The sequence below is a fragment of the Alosa sapidissima genome, chromosome 10 (genome assembly GCF_018492685.1).
Source record: "Alosa sapidissima isolate fAloSap1 chromosome 10, fAloSap1.pri, whole genome shotgun sequence".
In the NCBI taxonomy this organism is placed as follows: Eukaryota; Metazoa; Chordata; class Actinopteri; order Clupeiformes; family Clupeidae; genus Alosa; species Alosa sapidissima.
In genome coordinates this window covers 6,237,556-6,261,761 of record NC_055966.1, presented here as the reverse complement: position 1 = coordinate 6,261,761, position 24,206 = coordinate 6,237,556, and the positions used below count along the sequence as shown (strand labels likewise).

The window sequence follows — 24,206 nt, the reverse complement described above, 5'->3', positions numbered from 1 at the left end:
ATACATTGAGATGAGAAGAAATTAAACACACGCACACACACTCTCAAAGTTGTTTGGGGACATGGATGAAAAGAAATAAAGCAAGTTCACATTTCTTAATCTCAGTCCTCTGAACACTTCAATTCCTCAACTAACCTTTGCACATTTGTCATTGGAGCCATAGACATTCAAACAGTACCAGCCTTATCCTCCCCCTCATCATTCAGTCCTGGGTCAATGAGATTTTCATTGTGCTCCTCCGAAAGACGTTGGTTGGCGTCCAAGAGAGGCTTCTCCACTCTACATCATTCTACCCCCCACTACCCAACTCCCCCAGTGCTTCCAGTAAAATGTCTGACTAATCATTGCTGTTGTCCTCATGGAAAAGGAACTCACTGAAATGCCATCCCTGCAAGCAGCACCGACTCCTCTGTGCCAGTTAGGTCTACTTGTAGTGCAACACAAGGTAAGATTAAAAAAGACAATTCTAAAAATGGGAAAGAATAGATGAACACATTTCCAGTTGTTTCCATTCTATATCATTTCAGCACTTTATCTGCCTTTGAGTAAAGCAAAGTGGATGTAAAAACAGACAGAGCACAGCAAGATAAAAGTGCTTATTCTCCCACTGCAACAGTACCGATTCTTCTGGTCACTAGGTTTTTCCCCTTCAATTATTTAGGCATTGATTGTGTCCTCACACAATCCCTCTCAAATCAAAGTCGACCTTATGAAACCAGGCCAGTAGGAATACGTTGGGACTAGACCATTTTCTGTTCCTGTTCAGTTTGTTTTTTTTAAAGAAATTAATCGGAGAATGACAATGAGAGAGTAATGAAACATAAAACTAAACACACATTTGGCATGTTGATTTTATGGTGAAAAGATCTTTTCACTTCAACATTTAATCTATAGGCTCTGATCTGATTCTTTTGGCCGCTTTTTTTTCTAATACTAGTTACCTGATACAACTGCTGACTTCTTCCATACAGGTTTTCCTACGACATAACCCCCCCATCCCCCACATCAACTAATTCTTGACTAAACTTTCTCTGGCTGCTTAGGCATCCTGCTCAGCATCCTCATCGAACTCTCCCTCTTCCTCAGCTGTGGCATCCTGGTACTGCTGGTACTCGGACACCAGGTCGTTCATGTTGCTCTCGGCCTCGGTGAACTCCATCTCATCCATCCCCTCTCCAGTGTACCAGTGCAAGAAGGCCTTGCGGCGGAACATGGCGGTGAACTGCTCCGAGATGCGCTTGAACAGCTCCTGGATGGCTGTGCTGTTGCCAATGAAGGTGACTGCCATCTTGAGTCCTCTTGGGGGGATGTCGCAGACAGCTGTTTTGACGTTATTTGGAATCCACTCCACAAAGTAGCTGCTATTCTTGTTCTGGACATTGAGCATCTGCTCGTCCACCTCCTTCATGGACATTCTGCCACGGAAGACCGCTGCAACGGTGAGGTAGCGACCGTGACGTGGGTCGCAAGCTGCCATCATGTTCTTGGCATCGAACACCTGCTGGGTGAGCTCAGGCACTGTGAGGGCACGGTACTGCTGGCTGCCACGGCTGGTCAGCGGGGCGAAGCCGGGCATGAAGAAGTGCAAGCGAGGGAAGGGCACCATGTTGACGGCGAGCTTGCGGAGGTCAGCATTGAGCTGGCCAGGGAATCGCAGGCAGGTTGTAACGCCACTCATGGTAGCTGATACCAGATGATTGAGGTCGCCGTAAGTGGGCGTGGTTAGCTTGAGTGTGCGGAAGCAGATGTCATACAGAGCCTCATTGTCAATGCAGTAGGTCTCGTCTGTGTTCTCAACTAGCTGGTGTACTGACAGGGTTGCGTTGTAGGGCTCAACCACTGTGTCAGACACTTTGGGTGAAGGCACAACACTGAAGGTGTTCATGATACGGTCAGGATACTCTTCACGGATCTTGCTGATGAGTAGGGTGCCCATGCCAGAACCGGTACCACCACCCAGGGAGTGTGTGAGCTGGAAGCCTTGGAGGCAGTCACAACTCTCAGATTCTTTCCTCACCACATCCAGCACCGAATCCACCAGCTCGGCACCTTCCGTGTAGTGGCCCTTGGCCCAGTTGTTACCGGCACCACTCTGACCTGGAGAGAACAAATGTGGACTTTTGAGACTAACGTGATTTCAGTTAATGTAAAGTAAGTAGTGCATACATCGCTTTTGATCTCAACACTCGATCACCAAGCAAACTCCAAGCGAATCATCTCAGGGCACTTCCATTTAACGTTAATGTAAATTGCTTTTTGATGTATCTTACCAAAAACAAAGTTGTCAGGTCTGAAGATCTGTCCAAAGGGTCCTGAGCGCACCGAGTCCATGGTGCCAGGCTCCAGGTCAACTAGGATGGCCCTGGGCACATATTTACCTCCTCCACGAGAGGCAAACAGAAAAAAAGAAAAAAGAAACAAAAACACCAGCTCAAAACACAGGAGAACAGTTTTAGTCTAGTGGTGTTCCATCAGTCCAAAGGCAAACAGTTAGAATATGATCCAGTTGCTAAGGTATCCTACCACCTTTTCTATTTATGATTAAAATAATTCACTTCATCTATTTAGCTGTACAAATACTGGCTACTTCTCTCTGTTTGCATTTCAGGATTTGAAAAGTCAATACATCTTTAAAGTGATATAAATTGTGGTATACATTGTTATTTTGTATCTTTATGTCAAGTGAGATGCAAAGTCCTTAAGTTTGGTACCTGTGGCCTCATTGTAGTACACACTGATGCGGTCCAGCTGCAGGTCACTGTCTCCATGATAGGTGCCAGTGGGGTCGATCCCATGTTCGTCGCTGATCACCTCCCAGAACTACGAGACAGGAAATAAGACTTTCTGTGAGGGACATAGTGTAGTTATGATTTACCTACAAGTCAGTGAGGAGTAGAGTGATTACACTGAGTGATAATTATCTATGAATCTAAAAGAATAAGAGGATCATTTTTACTCCTAGGCATCTGATACCTTTTGCTATTCAGTGACTTTGTATTTAATTGTTGAAATCCCCTACACAATGCTACAAAAATCTCAGCATAGACAAAATAATTCCTGGTCACGATGACACATTGGCTCACAGTCTGCAGCTTTGTGTTTTGTTTCTGCGGTCTCCATTTGTTGAAAATAACCTGGAGGATTGTATGTTTTAGCATGCAAACTTAATTCAGACTCTGCTTACACCCCAGACAAATGTTTGTGGTGATGTCTACCGATTTTATGGTCGAAGCTTGTGAAATGCAGAATTAAAGAGAGGATTTGGAGTAATCTGGATAAGCTGCCTGAATTTCAGTCAAGCAGAGTTAAGTGAGGCTGGCCATAAAGCCCGGACCTAATCGCAAAACATTTTGCAAAACCAGACACAATTTTCAGTTGAATAAAAAATCTGCATGGACCAAAGAATGAGGCCTGTCCAGAAAAATCAGTTAACAGTGACCTCATTCATGACAAAACGAGAGAGAGAGACTGATGAAGACATATAAGGATATAGATAGCTTTCTTGGAGATGTGAAAATAATTGTTTTGAAAGAATGAGGACAATGGCCAGGGACACACCCAGATCATCCTACATCCTCGCTGCTTCCTGTTTAGAACATGTCATTCAAATTAAAAGGAGACCTTTTAAAAGAATAGTACCCATGGGAATCTAGGCATTTTATAATCTCAGGGAAACTGAATGTGCATGTAAGCCAACAATTATTTTTACAGTAGATTATAGAGACATTACTTTAATGACTGAAAGACATCCTATGGTTTCAATATTGATTCAAACTATTTTCAGCAAAGGGGAATGTATCTAGATGCCTGTCCATTCTGTTCCCAAATCCCCCATAGTCTCAGCTGTTCTATCTCCCTGTCCCCACCCCATTCCTAATTATGTTTGAGGGACATTGATTAGGCAGCATCCTACAGTCAGTGGGTTTATACTGCATTAAAATCATTGTCTCTAGGGGAGATATTTTAGGCTAATGATGGGGTTTTTCTGTCCATAACCATGAAACGAGGAAGTAATTTGTTCTCATGCCTTGAACCTTACATAAAAAACGATGGAATGTTCACACAGCCCTTGAGATGGCATTTTGCAAGGTCGCTTTTCTATACCCTCAATGAGCAAGACATTGGAAAGAAGCTTTTCGATATGCCGATTTATTCCCCCTTGCATTATTAATAATAAATAATAATAATAAAAAATTATAATAATAATAATTTCGACAAGGGTTATGGTATCTTTCTTTGTCAGTTGATTGCCCCACCCATGAGTCTTGTATCAGCCTTCTTTAAGTATAGCCTAGGTCTACAACCCCCACTTCTTCAGAATGTATAGGCTATGCATTCAGTAATCAAGAAATAGACTAATCTGATAAAAAAAAAAAATCTTCAACTAGTCAAGAATGGGTTTGGACAAAATGTCTAGCCACGCGCTCTGATTTCCCCATTGTCTGCTTTTGCACCACCTATGGGGCAGTAACAGGCAGACGAGAATCCCAGTTATGATTCTGACAGCTGTCCAACGGAGTTTATGGCAATGGCATGGTGTGACCAGACAATAGTGACAATAAAAATTCGACCAAACAAGCGGACAACAGCGACGTGTCGAAAAGGCAGTGTCACGCCCATAATTTAAAAGGCAAGCACCACGCCATTCAAGCTATCTCCTGCAATAGCCTACCGTTATTCGAAGTTCTCCATCGTGGGATATCTCTATAGTTTTCATTGAATTGTTCAATATATAATCATTGAACATTCGATAATATTTCAATATTCATCGCAGCATCCAAAATATAGCCTAGTTAAGAAAGTTTAGGTGGAGCTTGCTTTTTCTTTTTCCTAAATGAGCGTCTACATGTTGCAGGCAATTATGAAACAATAAAAAACAATACACAATGGAAATATAACATCAGTAGCCCGTAAGAATATGCATAAGGATTAACTGTCAGTCTTTTATAAAATCTTCATTCAGTCGAGTGCCTCCAATTAATGGTCTACACCCCACCCAATTAAAAGACATTAAATGGACAGGACAATATAGGCTACCCGTGCAATGGCCTAGAGGTAATACACAAAAAGGAAACTTCTGATAAATGCACTTGCAGTTGATTCTATAATAGCATTACACTAGGCTACTAGATATTATATTAGGCTATCTAATATTTTTTTTAAACATTTCCATCCTTACCTTGGCACCAATCTGGTTACCACATTGCCCAGCCTGAATGTGTACGATTTCTCTCATTGTTACAAGATGATGTGCAACTTTTACAAAGTAGGCCTGAGAGCTGCAGTCCAGCGAGACGCCACAGTCTGGGTGAGCACGAGCAGCACCGGCTGGACAAAGGATTTATAAGTCTGGACTGAATCCAGAACGAGGCTAAGGGTAGTAAATGGGCGTGTCTGGTGCTTTCCTCCAGTTGTTGAGGCTTTCTAACTGGTGTGTAGAATATCAGAGGTGTGTGAGAGAACAGTATATGCCTGCATCACCAAATTATAACCAGAAAGTGTATGGAGACAAATCAGCCTCATACGTTTTGTATCACGGCTTGTAACTGTAGAAATGATTTGTAAAAATTATAATTGCACAAGTAGGCTTATCAATATTACAAATAGGCCTATGTCTTAGGCCTATTCTACAGACAAGCCTACAGATACAAAACTAAATTAACTATAGAACTGATTGTAATTGGCACAAATAATTTGCACAATTAATTCCCAATATTACACATATGTTCAACCCATACAAATCTATTCTAGCACAAACAATCCCACTGTTACAAATGTCTTCCGATAACAAATCTATAGACTAGTTTTAAATGTATGCTACACCAACACATATGGGCCTATCTTAGGGTAGCCTACCTTATCTCGTTTCTTTTCTACAATTAGCCCAGGCCTACAAATAGCCTAGCCTACTTTTGTGACCTTTTGCGCACCAAGTAGAAGAAAACTTAAAAAAGCCCTATCAGAGCCCGTTTACGGAGAGCCGGATTACTCCCTATTAACTCCATTGTACCGGCAATCTGTTGTAGTTCCGCTAGGGGCGATCACGAATAAGTGCAAAAACAATGGGGGTCTATGGAGCTAGACGGCTAAATGTGTCTCTTTCACCTGGTTGTCGTTGAAAAATCGAATATATGATTGTGGTTTCTGCAAGCTTAATATGGATTATAGGTCAAAAGTTGAATGAACGAGTACTTGCGTACTTTCGATTTCTTACAGGTTGGGTCGTTGTTGCCCACAACACACTAGCTTTCTGCTAATGAATGACTTCATTGACGCATTTGAAAGGCTTTTTAAATCAAATAAGTGACTCAAAAATATAATACTCAGCGGTCTGTATTTTCTCTGTCCCCTCTTTCGCATGCAAAATTCAAATTTCTGGGCAAAAAATTATATCCAGAGAAAAGTGGATTTGAGGGGTATAGCTCCATAGACCTCCATTCATTCTGCACTTATTCGTGAGCGCCCTCATGTGGAACCAGAAAAGGAACTGCAACCAGTTCAGAAACCGGAAGTTTCCCGAGAGTGGCGGTTCTTCACTTGTTAGACATTCTCTGACCCTATGCAAGTCTGGTTATTCTTGCATATTCGGTTTTTCCGCGGAGAAGCACTAGGGGGTGACGAAGCACCCACCAAACGACCCAAAAAGTTTTGTAGAACCATCAGAACGGCTCTCAACCTGCATAATTAAGGTCATTTTTGCTAAAATTGTTGCATAGGGCTTCTTTAACAGCAATGGATTAATAACTCGCTGCCCTAACCACTAGGGGTCAGGGCATCACCATAAATTTGTTTTACTGCACATAATTCGTGGTATATAATTTAAAATCACTCTGTGCACTGTCTAATTCATGCCATCACTTTAAATGTTACGTTTCTCGGGAATGTCATTTATTATGAGAATGTAAGCTAGAGGTTGCGTGGGCAAGCCACAAGTGTGTGCCTTTTGCTGCACTGAAATGGGCGGGGTCGATGCTTGATTGAACAGTCAACATACTTGCCATTCCAGTAAAACTATCGGTAGGATTAGTGCAGTCGTCATTCGGTAGGAGTGTCGTGTTGAAGGCCAACGAAATTTGAAGAATTTTGCAAATACTAGTAATATATTTCCATAACATTTGGTGAGTAACGTAAAGAACCAGTTGTTCTACTAAATGTGTGTTGAAAACAAGCGTTTTAAGTTTATCAAAACTTTCAGCAGACGTAGGTTTAGCCTAAGGTTAACGTCAACTTGCTGTTTGCCTGCCAGCGTTTTTTACGTCCGAGTTGTAGTGTTTAGGTTAGCTTCTAGCAAGTGAGAGGGAGGGAGGGAGGACTCCTGTTATAGATGAATAGTGATAGATGTTATAGTTTGGTAATAATAGCCATTAAGTCTTTTATGTTTCTGTAATGTAAGCTGACGGCCATTCTCGATTACCTCTAACGTTAATAATCGCATTATATAATTTATACCATGACAAACTAAATGGATATGCTAATTCATGTTGGATGATGCTAACATTAACGTTAGCTGCTTCTCACTTAACTTTACGTTGTCCTTAGGACGCATGTTACTGTTTACGTTAGCCTGTATTTGTCTGGTCCTTACTTTTAAAGTTGTGATCTGATGATAATACCAACAATAACTCCCATTGCAGATCAAGATCATAACGTTAATATCAAAATGTTCTACACCTGTGGTCCCAACGAGGCTATGGTGGTCTCCGGTAAGAATGCGTTTATTTTTTTCTTGAATAACGTTAGCCTTCAACTACGTTAATTGATTGATGCACTATCTGATTTTATTCGCTCACTTCTCACATAACAATAATAGAAAAACTGGGAGCAGGTGTAAATTATAATGATATGTTTTACGCAATCTTGGAGTTTTGCTCAAGTCGTGTTGACATAAATAAAGGAAATTAGGAGGTATCTGCCTGGTGAAGTCATGTGAGTCGTTTCAGTAGTAAGTTAGTCCTGATGTTGCAATCGTGGCTAATAGTTAACACTCCTTTTAGCCTATTCCTGTGCAGTTGAGCATGGTTATACATCTGATTGTAAGGGCTGACATATATACCCAGTAAAATTTAAATATGGGGGGAGTGCAATGTCCTTGAAAACCTTGGTTGGTTGAATATAGATTATCGCTGTGTTGTTTTTAAGTAGCCTACATAGCAATACAGGTATTAGTACAGGTAGTAATACAATGTTTTTCTTTCATCCCTATCTTACAGGGTTTTGTCGCTCACCTCCTCTGATGATTGCTGGTGGGAGAGTGTTTGTTATCCCCTGCTTTCAACAGATTCAAAGGTAGGCCTATTTGGATGTAACTATTCTCCACTAACATGTGGTGTGATGTCCCTGTCTGAACATAGCAAAAATGGTAAACATGGCTGTGACTGACTTTTTGCTCATACGTTTTTTACGGTGGATCTTTCAATGGATCTTAAACTTTAAGCACCGATGATTTTAAAGTAATAATATAGTAATAGCTTAAAGCAGGAGTATTCAACTTGAGTACCAAGTGGGCCAGACAGGAAAACCACTGGGTATTCATGTGCCACCCAGTAAACACATTGGTTTATTACTTGCAGGGTTCCCACGAGTTATAGAATTTCTGGAATATCATGGAATTATAGAAAGTCTATTCCAGATATTGAAAGTCAGGGAATTTGATCATTTTTGGGGCAAATTCATGGAATATCAGGGAATTTTGTTGTAGCAGTTTAAAATGTACTTGCCAGAATACATTATATACTTATATTTCCATGCAGAATTTGTGTATATCTGCTAATTAGTGTTACTGCTTGCTTGAGTAGCCCAACTGTGTTTAGTCAATGCCAATTTATTCATCTCCCGCTCTAAAAAAGTAAAAGATTCTTGATCGCTACGTGGGTGCTCTGAAATCATTGGTCGGTATATTGTAGTATTCATTATATAGTAAGTCATGGAATTTCAGGTTTTTTGTTAGGGAAAAGTAATTTGACTTAGAGTGGGAACCTGTACTTGTTGCCAGGCCAGGGTGACAGGCTTGTCATTATCTACTATTGCAACCAATCACTGTTGCAGTTATTGATTGAAGCATAGTCATGGCGGTCAGATTTGCAGGAAGCTTGTGGGCCGCATCTGGACCATGTCGAATGTAGCTGAATAGGCCTGGCTTAAAGGTATCCAATGCAGTTTTTTTGCCACTGGGCTCCTACAGTTCTGGAGTATTCACTGTAGTAAATACCATTAGAGGCTTGCACCCTTCCCCCTAGATACGAATACTGCACTGTTGCTGTGAAGCTATTTGTGATTCTTTGGGTCAGGGGACAGCGGAGCTGCAAAGCTGGTTCTCCATAGACACGTAGGTAATGGCTGGGTCATTCTCCCCATTATTGGATTCTGAATTGATAAGATATTTCTTAAACGTTTTGGAACATCTGAAACTTACTCTGGAACACTGTCTTTCAGCATTAAGCTTTTATTTTGTAATTTGGTTAAAATGCACAACAGTGAATCCACACAGACCCTCCACCACCATGGTCAGTGTGACCAAGATGAGATAGTGGTTTTTAAAAGTCCCACATGATTTAATCAGGTGTGCCTTCTTGACAGAGAGCTTGTGCAGTTCTGAGAAGTATTGAATGGTAGAGTGCTGTTTTCCAGAGCTGGAAAAGTATGGGCATTTGGGTGAAAGTCTTTAAAAAGTCTGGAGGTTTTGCTTTTAGTAATATTTACCCCCCCAAAAAACCTGACAATGTCCAAAAACATCAAAGGTCAGAAAGCCAACACAACTACATAAAGTTGTATTCTTATAGAACAAAGTTGAATGTCCTTTTGGGAAAAAGGCAAGTAACCCTGTACTGAGAATCCCATGCAGTGGCAGTCAGTGTGTTTGGAGTGGATTCTCAGGTCCCAGTTAATGCACTTCTATAGCCAGAGTGCTTCTCACTGCTCTGTGTATCACCATGGTTACCCTCTCTGATCTGACCCCTTTCTCTCCTCGTTTTAAGGATCAGTCTGAACACCCTCACACTGAATGTGAAGAGTGATAAAGTCTACACCCGCTATGGAGTTCCCATCTCTGTGACTGGAATTGCACAGGTATGCGTCACACCCAGGTCTTGATGATAAAACTGGAGTTGAATTGCCCTTTATTTAGCACTGGTTGATCTCTTGGGGCCAGGAGTCACTTTGCAAAATAATGTTGACTACCTTTTAGAATTGTATACCTACCCTGCTTAAGATAGTAATATCCATCCGTCTACTATGGGCTCTGTGCAACCTTTGAAATAAAGCAACTATAGCAACCATTATAGAAACAGCTTTATTTAGCATTGCAACAACCATGTAAAACCATTGTAACTATCTCTACATTATCTATTTTAACACTGTAAATTGTACATCATATGTTTTGCATTTTTATGCACTGGTAATTCCTCGGAATTACATTTTCTAGTTATTCCTCCCACCAAATTACTGCGTCTAATTCAGCTTCAACCATTTAACGTAAAAACTTTGTTCAAACTTTGTAACGTAGGTCTTGAAAAGGACACCTGTGCAATGTATTTTTCGTTTGTGTAAACTTTATACTTTGAGATATTAACAAAAAAACAAGCTTATTTTTCCCCATAGACTTTGCATTTGCACTATGACATCACAATGGGGTAATTAAACTGATTTGCACCTGTATCAACTGCAAGCTTCTCAACTAGGCCCCCTCAATGAGCCAATTAAATTGATTACACCTGTATCAACTGCTTTCTGCTCAACTAGGCCAACTCTCTCTGTGTCTCTCCATTCTATAAGGATATAAGACACATTCCATCCAACTTTCAATCCATTCATCTTCAAACCATTCACTCATTCACCCATTAAACTATCTATCAGCTTTCATTAAACAATCTGCCTATCAACATCCATTAAACTTTCTGTCTATCAACATCCATTACGCTATCTACATTGAACTGTTAAACTATCTACTCTGTCTCAGGCTTTAAGCATACAATCTAGCTCTCTTAATACTACAGATCCTGTTCAACTGTTTCATCTGCCCACAACTATTTCAAAATAAAAGTCCTCACTGCAATAATTCACTATGGGCTCTGTGCACTAGCTTACTTGAAGTCGCCAAAGTTTCCTGTTCGTTGACATGGCTGTCAACAAGCACCTGAAGATACAATGTACGCGAGTCTTAAAGCAACACCAAAGAACCAAAGAAACACACTATTTGTTTATCCACCACCGGCTTTGCAAATAACAATGTCCACAGACAAGGTAGAATATGTTGCATGATTTTATGAAAGTAGGCTACGATATTGCGATATCAGATGCAAGTCAAATTTGTAGTTTCTCATGTCTCATTCCATCGAACTACAGATCCGCTACCCAATCCGGCAAACTTACATAGTGTGGTTATAGCCGATAGAGGGCCGCAAAGCGAATGCAGAAAGTGCCGTTCACCCTGTTATGAGTTGATGAACCACTGAAACGGAAACATTATTTTAAGGTACAAAAAACTCTTTGGTGTTGCTTTAATGTCCATGGGCGGCTCTAGTTGTTATAAACGGCTAAAAACGCCAGCCTCTGCGCAGTGGCTGCACAAAATAAGGAGGGAAGGATTTTCGGTGAGCACTTGATTTCAGGTGCTTGTTGACAGTCAACAAACAGGAAACTGGCTAGCCGACTTCAAGTAAGCTAGCGCACAGAGCCCGTTAAAAAAAGTTAACTATTAAACTATCCAACTATTTAACTGTTCAGCCATTCCAACTGTCAGTTGTCATCAACTATGACTCCTGCCAATTGTTTTCTCTTCCCACAGCTGCTTCACCTGGTTCACCTCACTACAATAATTCACTATTACATAATTTAACCATTTAAACTAGTCAACTATTTGACTGTTCAGCCATTCCAGCTGTCAGTTATCATCAACTCATGAGAGTGAGTCTGAAATGTGGATGCCTAAGAACTTAAAGGTGTTGACAATTTCAACTAGAGACAGGTGTATGTGTGGGTTTGTTCCTTCTGAAATCTATTATAACCTCCCTAGTTTTCCCCACATTGAGGGACAGATTATTTCTGCGGCACCACATGATTTGTATGTAAATCCAAACAGTTCTGCAACACTGTCTATGTAGTTTAAATCATATGAATCCTCTGACACAATAATCAAAGTGCAAAGTCAATAAGCAAGGTGGTTCAGTGAGTAGGCCTATTGTGTAAGCTAATATACTGTTGAAGTAGGTCTTATATATATTTTTTTTTTTCAATATTTTTTTTTTATAGCTAGGTGGCAGTGTATTTCTTTTTTATTGGTGAAGTGGTCCTTCGTCTGAAAAAGTTTGAGAAACACTGCTATAGAGACTGAGTATGTAGTGCCAACTCTAACTGTCTGGGGGCGCCCTGTTAGAAAATCCTGTATCCACCTGCAGATGTATTTGCAGAAGCCCAGGTCTAACAGCTTAGGTATTAACATAGAAGGAATAGATTGACCCTGTATCATTACCTGTATAATTATTAAGTAATGTTTAACTGGAGAAAATGCACATACAAAAGTATGTTATGCTGTCTGCACTTGCAACCACACTGACTCTCGACCCCCTACCAGGTGAAGATTCAGGGCCAGAATAAGGACATGTTGGCCACCGCGTGCCAGATGTTCCTGGGCAAGTCGGAAACTCAGATCGCACAGATCGCCCTGGAGACCCTGGAGGGACATCAGAGGGCCATCATCGCCCATCTGACCGTGGAGGTACGAAACCCACGTCCAGCATGGCCACTGGCTGTGTGGAGAGAACTCTGTTGTTTCTTGTTATGCAATTGAAAGGAAGTGTTAGGTAAATAGTGGGGTTGTTTGAGGAACTGATGAACTTGTTGAAGCTCAAGTAAAGTAGTTTGAATGAACTGTTTGAATGAATGCTGTCAAAGCCATGGAAATATCTGTGTCAAGAGCAGAAAGTATCTGCCTATTTGGTCTCAAAATGCATAAATGTTCATCTGCAGTTGAAGTGTGTCAAAATTCCACAATGTCACCATAGCTGCACAAACAGGAAGCATTCAATTGCGGTTGTTTCTGCTGAAAGTAGTCAGAAATGTTAGCAGGCTTAATCTGTCTAATGTAAAGGTGCAATACAGATTCTGTACATATGGTGTGTATTTATACATATGGTTGTAATTAATTTATTATTTATTGAAAAGCTTACACCCAGGTCTTAAGCAGACAACATAATAAAAACGCCATAATTCCCTGTCAGAAGACATGTTGAAATATTATACAGTAGCATTGGGGTCAGCAGCATTGAGTTTCTTTCCTGGCCTCTTCCTGTCTTTTGTCTGTATCCTGATAAAGTGTGTGTGTGTGTGTGTGTGTGTGTGTGTGAGTGATGAAACACATTCAAAATGTCCTGTGTTTAACTATCTGTGATACGTCCATCATAGGAGATCTATCAGGACCGTAAGAAGTTCTCTGAGCAGGTGTTCAAGGTGGCCTCCTCTGACTTGGTCAACATGGGCATTGGTGTGGTCAGTTATACGCTCAAAGATGTACATGATGACCAGGTATGTCTCTTACCCCCTCTTTGCACTTGTTATATATCTCCGCTGTCAGAATGCTAACCTTTAATATATGTCCTTTACTGCATTGATTGTAAAGCACATACTGTATTGCATTGACTTTATTCACAACAGCACTTAAAGGAATTATCCGGAGTAAAATGCACTTTAGATCAATTTACGGATGATTGGGAGTACATACGTTGAGTTGACATCAAAATCATGTAAATCGGATGTGTTTTGAGAAAGTTCGATTTTACCGTTTTTAGTCAAAACTCGTTAGCCTGTTAGTTACCAGGGCATGTCATTTCGCCGCTACAAAACGCTATTTTTATACCTCTTCTACAGTTCCAAACAACATTACACGTACGTGTTAGTGAGTAGAGTGTCCCTAAAGCCAAACCGAAGTATCCCGAGGTCTTTATGTGGTCGTATAGAGAGTCCAGAATGAATTTCATCAAGCTAGTACCTTTCCGGAAATGTTGCTGCTGCAGCTGGCATTTTTAGGGGAAAGTCCGTAGGTGTCGATTGCCGAGTGTGGAGTAACACGCTCTGGAAATTCACAATTTTGTCGCCGTTTTTAAAAAATAAAAAAAAACATAGTCCAGTATTTCTTTCGAAATTGAAATGAAGTTGTATGCAACAGCAAATCCTAGCTTACTAACAGGTTGGAATTTTGAAATGTCACGTGACGTGATGTCGTGCAACGACGTGATGCAATCGACTCCTACAGACTTTCCCCTAAAGATGCTAGCTGCAGCAGCAACATTTCCGGAAAGGTACTGGCTTGATGAAATTCATTCTGGACTCTCTATCCAACCACATAAAGACCTCTGGATACTTTGGTTTGGCTTTAGTGACCCTCTACTCACTACCACGTAAGTGTAATGTTGTTTGGAACTGTAGAAGAGGTATAAAAATAGCGTTTTGTAGCGGCGAAATGACATGCCCTGGTCACTAACAGGCTAACGAGTTTTGACTAAAAACGGTAAAATCGAACTTTCTCAAAACACATCCGAATGACATGATTTTGATGTCAACTCAACGTATGTACTCCCAATCATCCGTAAATTGATCTAAAGTGCATTTTACTCCGGATAATTCCTTTAATGTAATGCATCCCCAGTACAGAAATAATAAACTATTCAGAAGTCAGATGTAGGATAATTTATCCTGCAGTTATCTTTCTGCATGGACTATATCCTCTGTGAAATGAAAGGGGCCACACTTCCTGAGTCAACAGGCAAACCTTTGTGGCATCCATAACTTCCTTTTGAAGTTCCTTTTATGCTTGATGGTCTTTCATCACCCTCCTGTTCTTTCTCATTTTCACCATGGCGTTTAACGGTGATCCTCTCCTCAGGACTACCTGGTCTCCCTGGGCAAGGCCCGCACAGCTCAGGTCCAGAAGGACGCCCGCATCGGTCAAGCCCAGTACAAGAGAGACGCCGTCATGAGGGCAAGTCTGTCTGTCTGAGATGCCCTCTACATCCCTCCCTCTGTGTGTGTTCACCCCTGTCTGACTAGGATGTGAACTGTGTCTGTGCAGGAGGCCAATGCCATGCAGGAGAAAGTGTCTGCTCAGTACAAGAACGAGATCGAGATGGCCCAGGCACAGAGGGACTTTGAGCTGAAGAAAGCCGTCTACGACATGGAAGTCAACTCCAAGAAGGCAGAGTCCGAGATGGCCTATCAGCTTCAGGTACACACACATACACACACTTTTTTTTTCTTAATTGAGACAATTTGATTCATAATGTGACATGATCAATGGCTCAAGGATCAGAAGGACAGTTTTACAGAGTGGCACAGAATGATCACAGATCAGTGACTCTGAATTTGAGTCCACAAATCTGAGTAGCGGTTGGCGACTCTCCTCTCGGCTCCTCTGACCTCGGTCCCCTCTCCCCTTCACGCGGCTCCTCCGCGGCCAGGTGGCCAAGACCAAGCAGCGCATCGAGGAGGAGAAGATGCAGGTGCAGGTGGTGGAGCGCACGCAGCAGATCCTGCTGCAGGAGCAGGAGATCACGCGCCGCGAGATGGAGCTGGAGGCCAAGATCAAGAAGCCCGCCGAGGCCGAGCGCTACCGGCTGGAGAAGCTGGCCGAAGCCGAGCGGTGAGTCCAGCCGAACTGACCCTTCCACCCCCTACTCCCATCCCAACCTGTCACGAGAGACCCCCAAGCAGCCGCCCAGTCTCTAACGCTAATGAGAGCACTATTTTTAGTCGCAGGTCTGATCCTGAACTCAGACTAGCGGGGTTTAGGAGTAATATGTGGTTGGCACAGTTGGCTCACGGTTTAATTAGAGAGTGAGAGGACAGATGCTGGTGTGGGGGCTATCGCATTACTAACCCCCCACCCCCCTGTTTATTCAGCGGCCGGGTTGTCTGAGGCTTGCATCATGTTTTCTCGGCTTTAACTCCTTGAAGTAAAAATGGCCGTGCTTAGACTGTAAACGTACTGTACAGTGGAGTGGTGTAAATCAGTGTTTCTCAAACTTTTTCAGACCAAGGACCACTTCACCAATAAATAGAAACCTCACGGACCACCTACTGTAATAGGTGTAGCTAAAAAAAACAGTAGACCTACTTCAACAGTATATTACACAATAGGCATACTCACTGAACAACCTTGCTTATTGTCTTGGCACCTTGCTTATTGTGTTAGAGGATTCATATGATTTAAACTGGCATAGGTTACATAGACAGTGTTGCAGAACTGTTTGGATTTACATACAAGTTGGTTCAATATTGCAAACAACTTATTTATAGCTTGCGGACCACCAGTGGTCCCCGGACCACACTTTGAGAAACACTGGTGTAAATAACCTCCCTTTCTATTTGTGTTCCACTGTCTCACATTCTCCCTCTTGTCCTTGTCCTCCCTCCCCCTCCCCCGTGCTGTCTTTCGTTCTCGCTTTCTCTCTTTCTCTCTTTCTCTCTGTCTGCTTTCTCTCTCTCAGGTCGCAGCTCATCATGGAGGCGGAGGCTGAGGCAGAGTCCATCAGGGTAAGTACAGCCTTCTCTCTCTCTCTCTCTCTCTCTCTCTCGCTCTCTCTCTCTCTCTCTCTCTCACACGCTCTCTCTCTCTCCCACGCTCTTTCTCTCTCGTTATCTTCTTCCTCCCTCTGTTTTGTTTTACATTGTGTTTTGTTTAGTTCTTTGATTTCATTTCCTGTGTTGGACTCGGGCCCTCCAGCAGCTGTGTACTGCACACACTGATTTGATTTGGTGCTGAGAGCCGAGATAGGAGCGAGAGAGATGAGCGATCATTCAGCTGTCTCCTCTCCTCGTGTGTGTCTTCCTCTTTGTCACAAGAGGAGTGACGCACACACACATGCCTCCCCTCATTCATTGAGCCATTCCACCACTTTCTCTTGCAGTTCGAAAGCAACAGCGTGTTCTGTAGTGGAGGGGGAGGAAGTGTTTGGGGCACTTCTGAGGAGACTTGAAAAGTTGAAAAGTGGTCAAAGTTGTGATGTGGGAAATCTCATGCCTTGGTTTTTTGCCAACTGTGGACTAGATAATGGCTCTGCCCATCTAATTTGGGCTGAAGTGATTCGTGATTGCAATGCATGGAGAGCAGGCTGTAATACATTATTCATAACGGCTGCCGTCAGCCCATGCTCACGGTGATTGGCCATTGGGCCTCTGCTTAATGGAGGGAGACTGGAGTAGAGGGAGAGAAGAGCAGAAGGAAGCTGAACTGTGAACGCTGCCTGTGCGTGTGAGAGGTGGAGCCGGGGCTGGCGCCATGCCACGTGAGTGTGGGCAAGCCCTCCTCTTGGGGAAATGCCAGGTGGGCATGGCTGGGCATGCGTGTAGTTTGTCTGTGCAGCCTTTGTCTGACTGCTGAATAGGTCTCTGCATTCTAAAGTTCAGGACTTGCACGGTTGCTTTGCTGTCTGTTCAGAAGGTCAGGTTGGCAGCCCCATGGCTGACAAGAAGGAGAAGTGGAGTTTCACGGATGAGGGGATTCTGTGGAAATTGTGAGAAAAATGTTGGTATACAGCATGTTACAAAAACAGTAATAGAATGTGTAAAACACACATCCCATAGTGCGTGTTTTGTATGTGCCATTGCTAAATGACTTTTGGGAAGAGGTAGTTGCTGGTAAAAAGATCAGAGATGTCGCTGGGTAAGATGGAGGGGTGGCATTTTCAACGCTGCCTCCCACTCGCTCATTGTTTGGTGCTTGTGGACCATAGAGAAATATCCCCTGTGGTTAAGCCGTGGTTCCAATTTGATCTCTAATTCCTGTTTACATAAGAGCAGAATGCCTTGCGCTGCTAAACCATTTTGTTTAGAAATAAGCAGAAGATGTTTTGGAAAAGGAAAGAAGAGGAGGCCCAGCTGTTCCAGTATTGCGGAGGGTGTCGAACTCGCCTGATTTGTTATTTGGAGACAGTTGTAGCAGAAAACAGCGCTGACTTCAGACTCAGGCCTGTCCCCCAGATTCATGGAGTATTGCAGGACTCCCTTGCTCCTCCTCTCTTTTCTCTTGCCCTTCTTCTCCTCCGTCTCTTCCTCTCTCCAATGAAAGCTGATCCGTCCTCGCCCTGCTGTCCTCACACACCCTCTCCTCCCCTCTCTCCTCCCCTCTCCTCCCCTCTCTTCTCTCCTCCCTTCTCCTCTCCTCTCTCCTCCTCTCTCATCTCCTCTCCTCTCTCATCTCCTCTCCTCTCATCTCCTCTCCTCTCTCATCTCCTCTCCTCTCCTCTCCTTTCTTCTCTCCCCCTCTCCCCCTCTCCTCTCCTCTCTCTCCTCCTCTCCCCTCTCTCCTCCCCTCTCCTCCCCTCTCCTCTCCTCCCCTCTCTCCTCCCCTCTCCTCTCCTCTCCTCTCTCCTCCCCTCTCCTTCCCCGTCTCTGCCTGCAGATAAAGGGAGAGGCAGAAGCCTTTGCCGTGGAGGCCAAGGGCCGCGCTGAGGCCGAGCAGATGGCCAAGAAGGCTGAGGCCTTCCAGCAGTACGAGGAGGGTGCCATGGTGGACATGCTGCTGGAGAAGATCCCTCTGGTGAGCGTCTCGGGAACATCACAACCCACCAGTCACAGACACACACACACACACACACACGTGCCAGTGCATGTTTTCGTGTGGATGACTGAGCAGAACATTTAATTGACACAATAGCGGAGTTAGGTCTGGATTACTAATAATTATTGTTTTGCAGGGTTAATGTGGAGCAAGTTGGTTGCTTGGCTGATGTATGATTTGTGCAGTAGGGTGTTACTGACAGGTGTATTTGCCCTCCTGTCCTCTAGATGGCAGAAGAGATCTCCAAGCCCCTGTCCATGACCAAGAAGCTGACCATGGTGTCCAGTGGAGGGTCTGAGGTGGGCGCGGCCAAGCTGACAGGAGAAGTGTTGGATATTATGACCAGGCTACCAGCGACCATTGAGAAACTCACAGGGGTCAACATCTCACAGGTCAGTGGAAATACTGGGCCACGTCCAGGGTCTGTCCTGGGAATGTCAGCATCTCACTGTTTTGTGTGTTCACTTTTCATGTCCAAAAAATTGTAAATGTTACAGTATGGTTTACATTTACGTTTACATTACATGTACAAAGAGCAGTGGTGTATGTGTACTAGCAAACACATTTTTCTACTCAGATGTAATTACTAGGTAGAGTAGAGTATCATTTATTAATCCCGAGGGAAATTAAGGTGTCCAGTAGCACACATACATAAATACAGAATAGAAAAACACAAAGACATTACACACATCATTGCACATATGTTCACCATACAGCACACGCTTACATACATCTAGCCAGAGTCAGATCTCACACACATACATACATACATACACACACACACACACACACACACACACACACACACACACACACACACACACACACACACACACACAGAGCTGTGGATGTGATGAGAAGAAAATAGTGGTTCATCACATGTGCCATAGCTGAGTGGTACATAGCAAGAGCAGCTAAAAGAGTCAATAACTGGAAAAAGTGTTCAAAGTGTCAGGTGTCTCAAAGTGTCACTATGCATAGTCCAGGAAGAAATCGAGGTGAACACACACACACACACACACACACACACACACACACACACACACACACACACACACAGTGGGGGTGGAGTTGGCGTATCAGCAGCAGGAAAAAAAAAAAGAAAAGAAAAAAAGTGCAGGTGTGTGAAGGTTGATTATGCAGTCCAGTCACCTATGATGATCTCTTTCTGGGTGTCCTTCTGTGTGGTGTTGAACAACTGGATGGCCCTGGGGACAAAGGACCTCCGTAGCCTGTCTGTCTTGCATGGGATGGCACGGAATCTGTAGCTGAATGCGCTTCTCTGGTCGTCGAAGACTGGGTGCAGGGGGTGATTGTAATTGTCCATTATAGAGTCAAGTCTGCTCAGTGTCCTCTTCTCAGCAGTGGTAGTGAGAGTCTCCAGTTCTGTGCCAACAACAGACCCAGCTTTCCTCACCAGCCTGTCAAGGCGTCCAGCATCTCTCTTCCTGATGCTGCCTCCCCAGCATGCCACAGCATAGGAAAGCACACTGGCCATGACAGACTGGTAGAACATCTGCAGGAGTCTGTTGCATACATTGAAGGATCTCAGCTTCCTCAGAAAGTAAAGCCTGCTCTGGCCCTTCTTGTAGAGTGCTTGTGAGTTAGCAGACCAGTCAAGTTTATTGTCCAGATGTACCCCCAGGTACTTGTAAGTGCAGACTGTCTCCACTGTCTCCCCCTCAATTGAAACAGGCAACAGGGGTGGGGTAGCACGTCTGAAATCCACCACCATTTCCTTGGTTTTGGTGGTGTTCAGCTGCAGCTGGTTGGTCCTGCACCACCTGATGAATTTCTCCACCAGTCCCCTGTACTCCCCCTCCTGCCCATCTTTAATACATCCCACAATGGCTGTGACGTCTGAGAACTTTTGCAAGTGGCAGCTATCTGAATTGTAGTTGAAGTCTGTGGTGTAGAGGGTGGACAACACCGGGGAGAGTCCTGTTCCTTGTGGAGCTCCGGTGCTACTGACCACAGTCTGGGATGTGAGGTCACACAGTCTGACGAACTGGGGCCGTTCTGTGAGGTCGTCTGTAATCCAGGTCACCAGCCTCGTCTCCACTCCCATCTGCAGCAGTTCGTCTCTCAACAGGAGTGGCTGGATGGTGTTGAAGGCACTGGAGAACATGATTCTCACAGCCCTGCCTCCTTTGTCCAGGTGTGAATGCACCCTGTGCAGCAGATAGAGGATAGCATCCTCTACTCCAACATTCTCCTGGTAAGCAAACTGTAGGAGGTCCAGTGCATGGCGAACCTGGGGTATCAGTATGTTGAGAAGTACAACACGCTCAAATGTCTTCATAATGTGTGACGTGAGGGTGACCGGTCTATAGTCATTCAGTTCTTTGGGGTGTGGCTTTTTGGGGACTGGTATGAGGTTTTCCACTGTGTAGGTACCTTGCCCTCATGCAGGCTCTTGTTGAAGAGATGTTGCAATGGCTCAGCTAGCTCATCTGCACAGGACTTGAGTAGTCTGGCACAGACACCGTCAGGGCCATTAGCCTTGAGCTTAAGCCGTCTCAGTGCTCCTCTTACTTGATCAACTGTCATGGTGGGTGGTGACTGTTGGTGTACAGTTAGCAGGGGAGCAGAGGGAGCATGTTTTTAGTCTCTGGGCGTACATACCGTAATCTCCCAACTATTAGCCGCGGTTTATACATTGATTTTGCAAAATTTCTTCAGCTATGAGATGAATACACGGGGGCAGTTAATATGGTATTAATATGGTTTTGTTTTTTTAACTTGCATAAAACACTGTCCTGTGGTTTATACTAAGTGGTTTTAAGGGCAGCCGTGGCCTACTGGTTAGCACTTCGGACCTGTAACCGAAAGGGTTGCCGGTTCGAACCCCCCCAGTAGGCGCCGCTGAAGTGCCCTTGAGCAAGGCACCTAACCCCTCACTGCTCCCCGAGCGCCGCTGTTGATGCAGGCAGCTCACTGCGCCGGGATTAGTGTGTGCTTCACCTCACTGTGTGTACACTGTGTGCTGTGTGTGTTTCACTAATTCACGGATTGGGATAAATGCAGAGATTTCACGGGATCAAAAGAGTAAATATACATACTACTACTCACCTTCAAAGCCCTCCACAACCTTGCTCCCCCCTACATCTGCTACCTCCTGACCCCTTACACTCCTTCCCGCTCACTCAGATTATCTGACCAAAACCTCTTGGCTATCCCCCGCTCCAGACTCTCCACCCTGGGTGGCAGATCCTTCAGTGCCTTGGCCCCCAAACTCTGGAACTCCCTCCCCCAACCCCTTCGTGCCTGTCCTTCTCTTCCTTTCTTCAAAGCACATCTCAAGACCTTTCTGTTTAATGATCACTTCTCCTCCACACCCAACACATAGCTCCATAGTACAGATTACTTGTCTTTGTTGTACTGTTTTGTTTGTTTGTTATTGTGTTTCCTTGCCTTCCTACTATGTAAAGCGACCTTGGGTTTGAGAAAGGCGCTGTATAAAATAAACATATTTATTATTTATTATTACAGTGCAGCTAATACACAGGAAATGACCGTACACAGGCCATATATTTGGTCATTGTTTGGCACTTGACATGTTCTAAGGAAAAGGTCTGTGGTGTGTTTTATTTTGATTTGTTTCAAATGAAGAGCTCTCCCCTTCTCTCTACAGGTTACTGGAAGGCGTGGCTGAAGCAGAGGCTGGGAAATGGCACAATAATCCACCAGATGAGATGAGATGACCTGTCCCATTGTGCCTTTGGTGTGCATGTCTAAGTTTATTCTATAACTGTCCATAGTGTGTCTGATAGCTTGATTAGATTTACTTGACCTCCATGGCCTAAGTGAAAGGATGCCATTGGATTTTTTACTCGTTAGTGATGCTCTTTTAGTTTGAATGTTTTTGGGGAGATACAGAAGATAGAAGAAGAAACCCCTCATCCTACAAACAGAAGAGGAAGATATATTGAAAAATATACATAATATACCATATGTACCTTGTTATACCATATTTACCTTGTATATTACATTATATTTGATATAATCTGGTTGTTGTCATCTCATGCATGTCAGTACTGTGCTGTTTTTAAACCAATCCACTTGCTCCTGTTGCAATCTGTTGCCTCTTTCCAAAGTACTACACTGACATTTAGAGAGTTTACTTTCTGATCACTTTATGTCAATACTCTTAGCCATGCAGGAAGCCGTCATAGGAAAAACTGACCAAATATTGTGTGGTTACTTTTTTTCCTCCTCAGTTGTATCTATTTGCCTATGTCCGAGCACTTCAGTGCAGGCTGTGTCCCCTACAGCACTGGATCTACAGTTCAGGACCATTTCAGTATGTTTGAGGGATGGAGATACCTTTACCAGTTCAGTAATGTCAGAATGTCAGGTTTTATGGGGTCTTGAACTATTGAACAGAATCTGGTCAGATCTTAAAAGTCTGATGGCCTATTGTGGGACTTCCCAGTTTTAAATATGAAATGTTTTGTTGCTCAATTGCGTCTGTGGACCTAAGAATACTGAAACCATATTAATCACTTGTACATCCTTGCTTGCAGTTGGTTGTACACTCACAAAGGCCTGCGTTGAGAGTTTCTGTCGCGCTGTGAAGCGACTGGCATGTTGGCAAAGCAAGAGTATGATGGGTAAGGAAGTAGGTGTCTGACATGAGAAAGGGATTCTGTTTTGATGTTTGCAGCTCAAAGAGAAAGAAATGGTAGAAGACTGTGGGGGAAGGCAAGTTAGTTTTGCATAAACCACTTACGCTGAAATGTGGGTCAAGCTCAAGTGCTTCCTTTTTTAAATACCAGACTGAAATAGTTCTTTGTAAAGAAAAAGCTAAGGATTGAGACCATGCAGTTTATGGATTCTCATTTTCAATGTGACTGCATATGCGGTTCAGTTGCACTGTATGCCTCTTCCATCATGCAAAGTCCTAAAGAAATGCATCATGCAAAGTCCTAAAAAAATGCTCCGCCATCAACAAGTGCCTGAAATCCCCCTCTGCCCCATCAATGCTCAATTCAAGACTCCATACTCATTGTATACTGAAGGGGGATTTTGATCAATCAAGCCTTTGAACAGCACTGTGAAGTGTTTGCATTTCTTCCATTCGACAGCCAGTCATTGCTTCTAGCTTTGGATTTGATCTTATCACCATTTTGAGTTCCATGTTATTTTCTGATTTTGTTTCATTACTTGGATATTACTACTGGCGTTTTGTTTGTTTTGGCTTTAAATTTATCAAAATAATTATGTGCCTTATTTTATACATTATATAGTCTTTGTTGTGCCTCAATGCAATAACTCGAATGTTGGAAATGTTAGAGATTTTCTCCTGTTGTGTTGTAACATAGTTAATTATTCAATAAACGCACTGAGAGACCTCACCTTGACTAATGTGGATTGTGTGGAGACCATGGGCCCTAATTTCAATACTGGGCAAACAGTGCAGTCAGTCTATGAGCAAAGCTCTAACAGCATCCTGTGGTGTGTGAGAGCTTTTAGCTGAACCACCACTATTTGTGCTTAGGATCTTTCTCGTGGTATTACATTTGTAAATAAGTTTTACAGTTATGAAGCAAGCTTTAGTGAAGACTGTAGACTTTGCACCTGCAGTTCTTTATTGGACCACTAGTGGGCAGCCAAATACTGGCTGAAAACCCCTGCTTTAAAATATGTTATTCTAGGC

At 43.3% G+C, this 24,206-nt stretch overlaps 3 protein-coding genes across 6 annotated transcripts in view; 1 reads left to right on the top strand and 2 right to left on the bottom strand.

Moving 5' to 3' along the window:
* Window positions 1–153: 153 nt before the first annotated feature.
* tubb5 (tubulin, beta 5) lies at window positions 154–5,310 on the bottom strand. Its single transcript, XM_042106856.1, has 4 exons — window positions 5,180–5,310; window positions 2,712–2,820; window positions 2,271–2,381; window positions 154–2,097 (listed from the first exon to the last, which is right to left on the bottom strand). Exons 1-4 carry the CDS (start codon window positions 5,234–5,236, stop codon window positions 1,040–1,042), a joined length of 1,335 nt encoding a protein of 444 aa, XP_041962790.1. The 5' UTR covers window positions 5,237–5,310; the 3' UTR covers window positions 154–1,039.
* A 1,673-nt stretch (window positions 5,311–6,983) lies between these two features.
* Window positions 6,984–23,055, top strand: flot1b (flotillin 1b). Its single transcript, XM_042108547.1, has 13 exons — window positions 6,984–7,118; window positions 7,635–7,703; window positions 8,211–8,286; window positions 9,975–10,065; window positions 12,569–12,712; window positions 13,399–13,518; window positions 14,876–14,971; window positions 15,062–15,214; window positions 15,447–15,628; window positions 16,476–16,521; window positions 18,389–18,526; window positions 18,775–18,939; window positions 22,182–23,055. Exons 2-13 carry the CDS (start codon window positions 7,661–7,663, stop codon window positions 22,200–22,202), a joined length of 1,275 nt encoding a protein of 424 aa, XP_041964481.1. The 5' UTR covers window positions 6,984–7,118; window positions 7,635–7,660; the 3' UTR covers window positions 22,203–23,055.
* ddr1 (discoidin domain receptor tyrosine kinase 1) overlaps window positions 16,535–24,206 on the bottom strand; it is a 48,927-nt gene continuing 41,255 nt past the window's right edge. The window contains exon 20 of one of the 4 annotated variants that reach the window (XM_042108540.1): window positions 16,535–16,562. The gene's annotated coding sequence lies outside the window, so the exon portion shown is untranslated. Of the gene's footprint in view, window positions 16,589–24,206 lie in introns of all 4 variants that reach the window. The other 3 variants (XM_042108538.1, XM_042108541.1, XM_042108539.1) reach the window with 3 other exon arrangements.

Coding starts and splice junctions, on each gene's coding strand:
- tubb5 (XM_042106856.1), bottom strand. CDS start 5,236: ATGAGAGAAATCGTACACATTCAGGCTGGGCAATGTGGTAACCAGATT. Junction 2,821..5,179: donor GTAACCAGATTGGTGCCAAG/GTAAGGATGGAA, acceptor CCTGTCTCGTAG/TTCTGGGAGGTGATCAGCGA. Junction 2,098..2,270: donor ACCTGACAACTTTGTTTTTG/GTAAGATACATC, acceptor TGTTCTCTCCAG/GTCAGAGTGGTGCCGGTAAC.
- flot1b (XM_042108547.1), top strand. CDS start 7,661: ATGTTCTACACCTGTGGTCCCAACGAGGCTATGGTGGTCTCCG. Junction 10,066..12,568: donor CTGTGACTGGAATTGCACAG/GTATGCGTCACA, acceptor ACCCCCTACCAG/GTGAAGATTCAGGGCCAGAA. Junction 15,215..15,446: donor AGATGGCCTATCAGCTTCAG/GTACACACACAT, acceptor CTCCGCGGCCAG/GTGGCCAAGACCAAGCAGCG.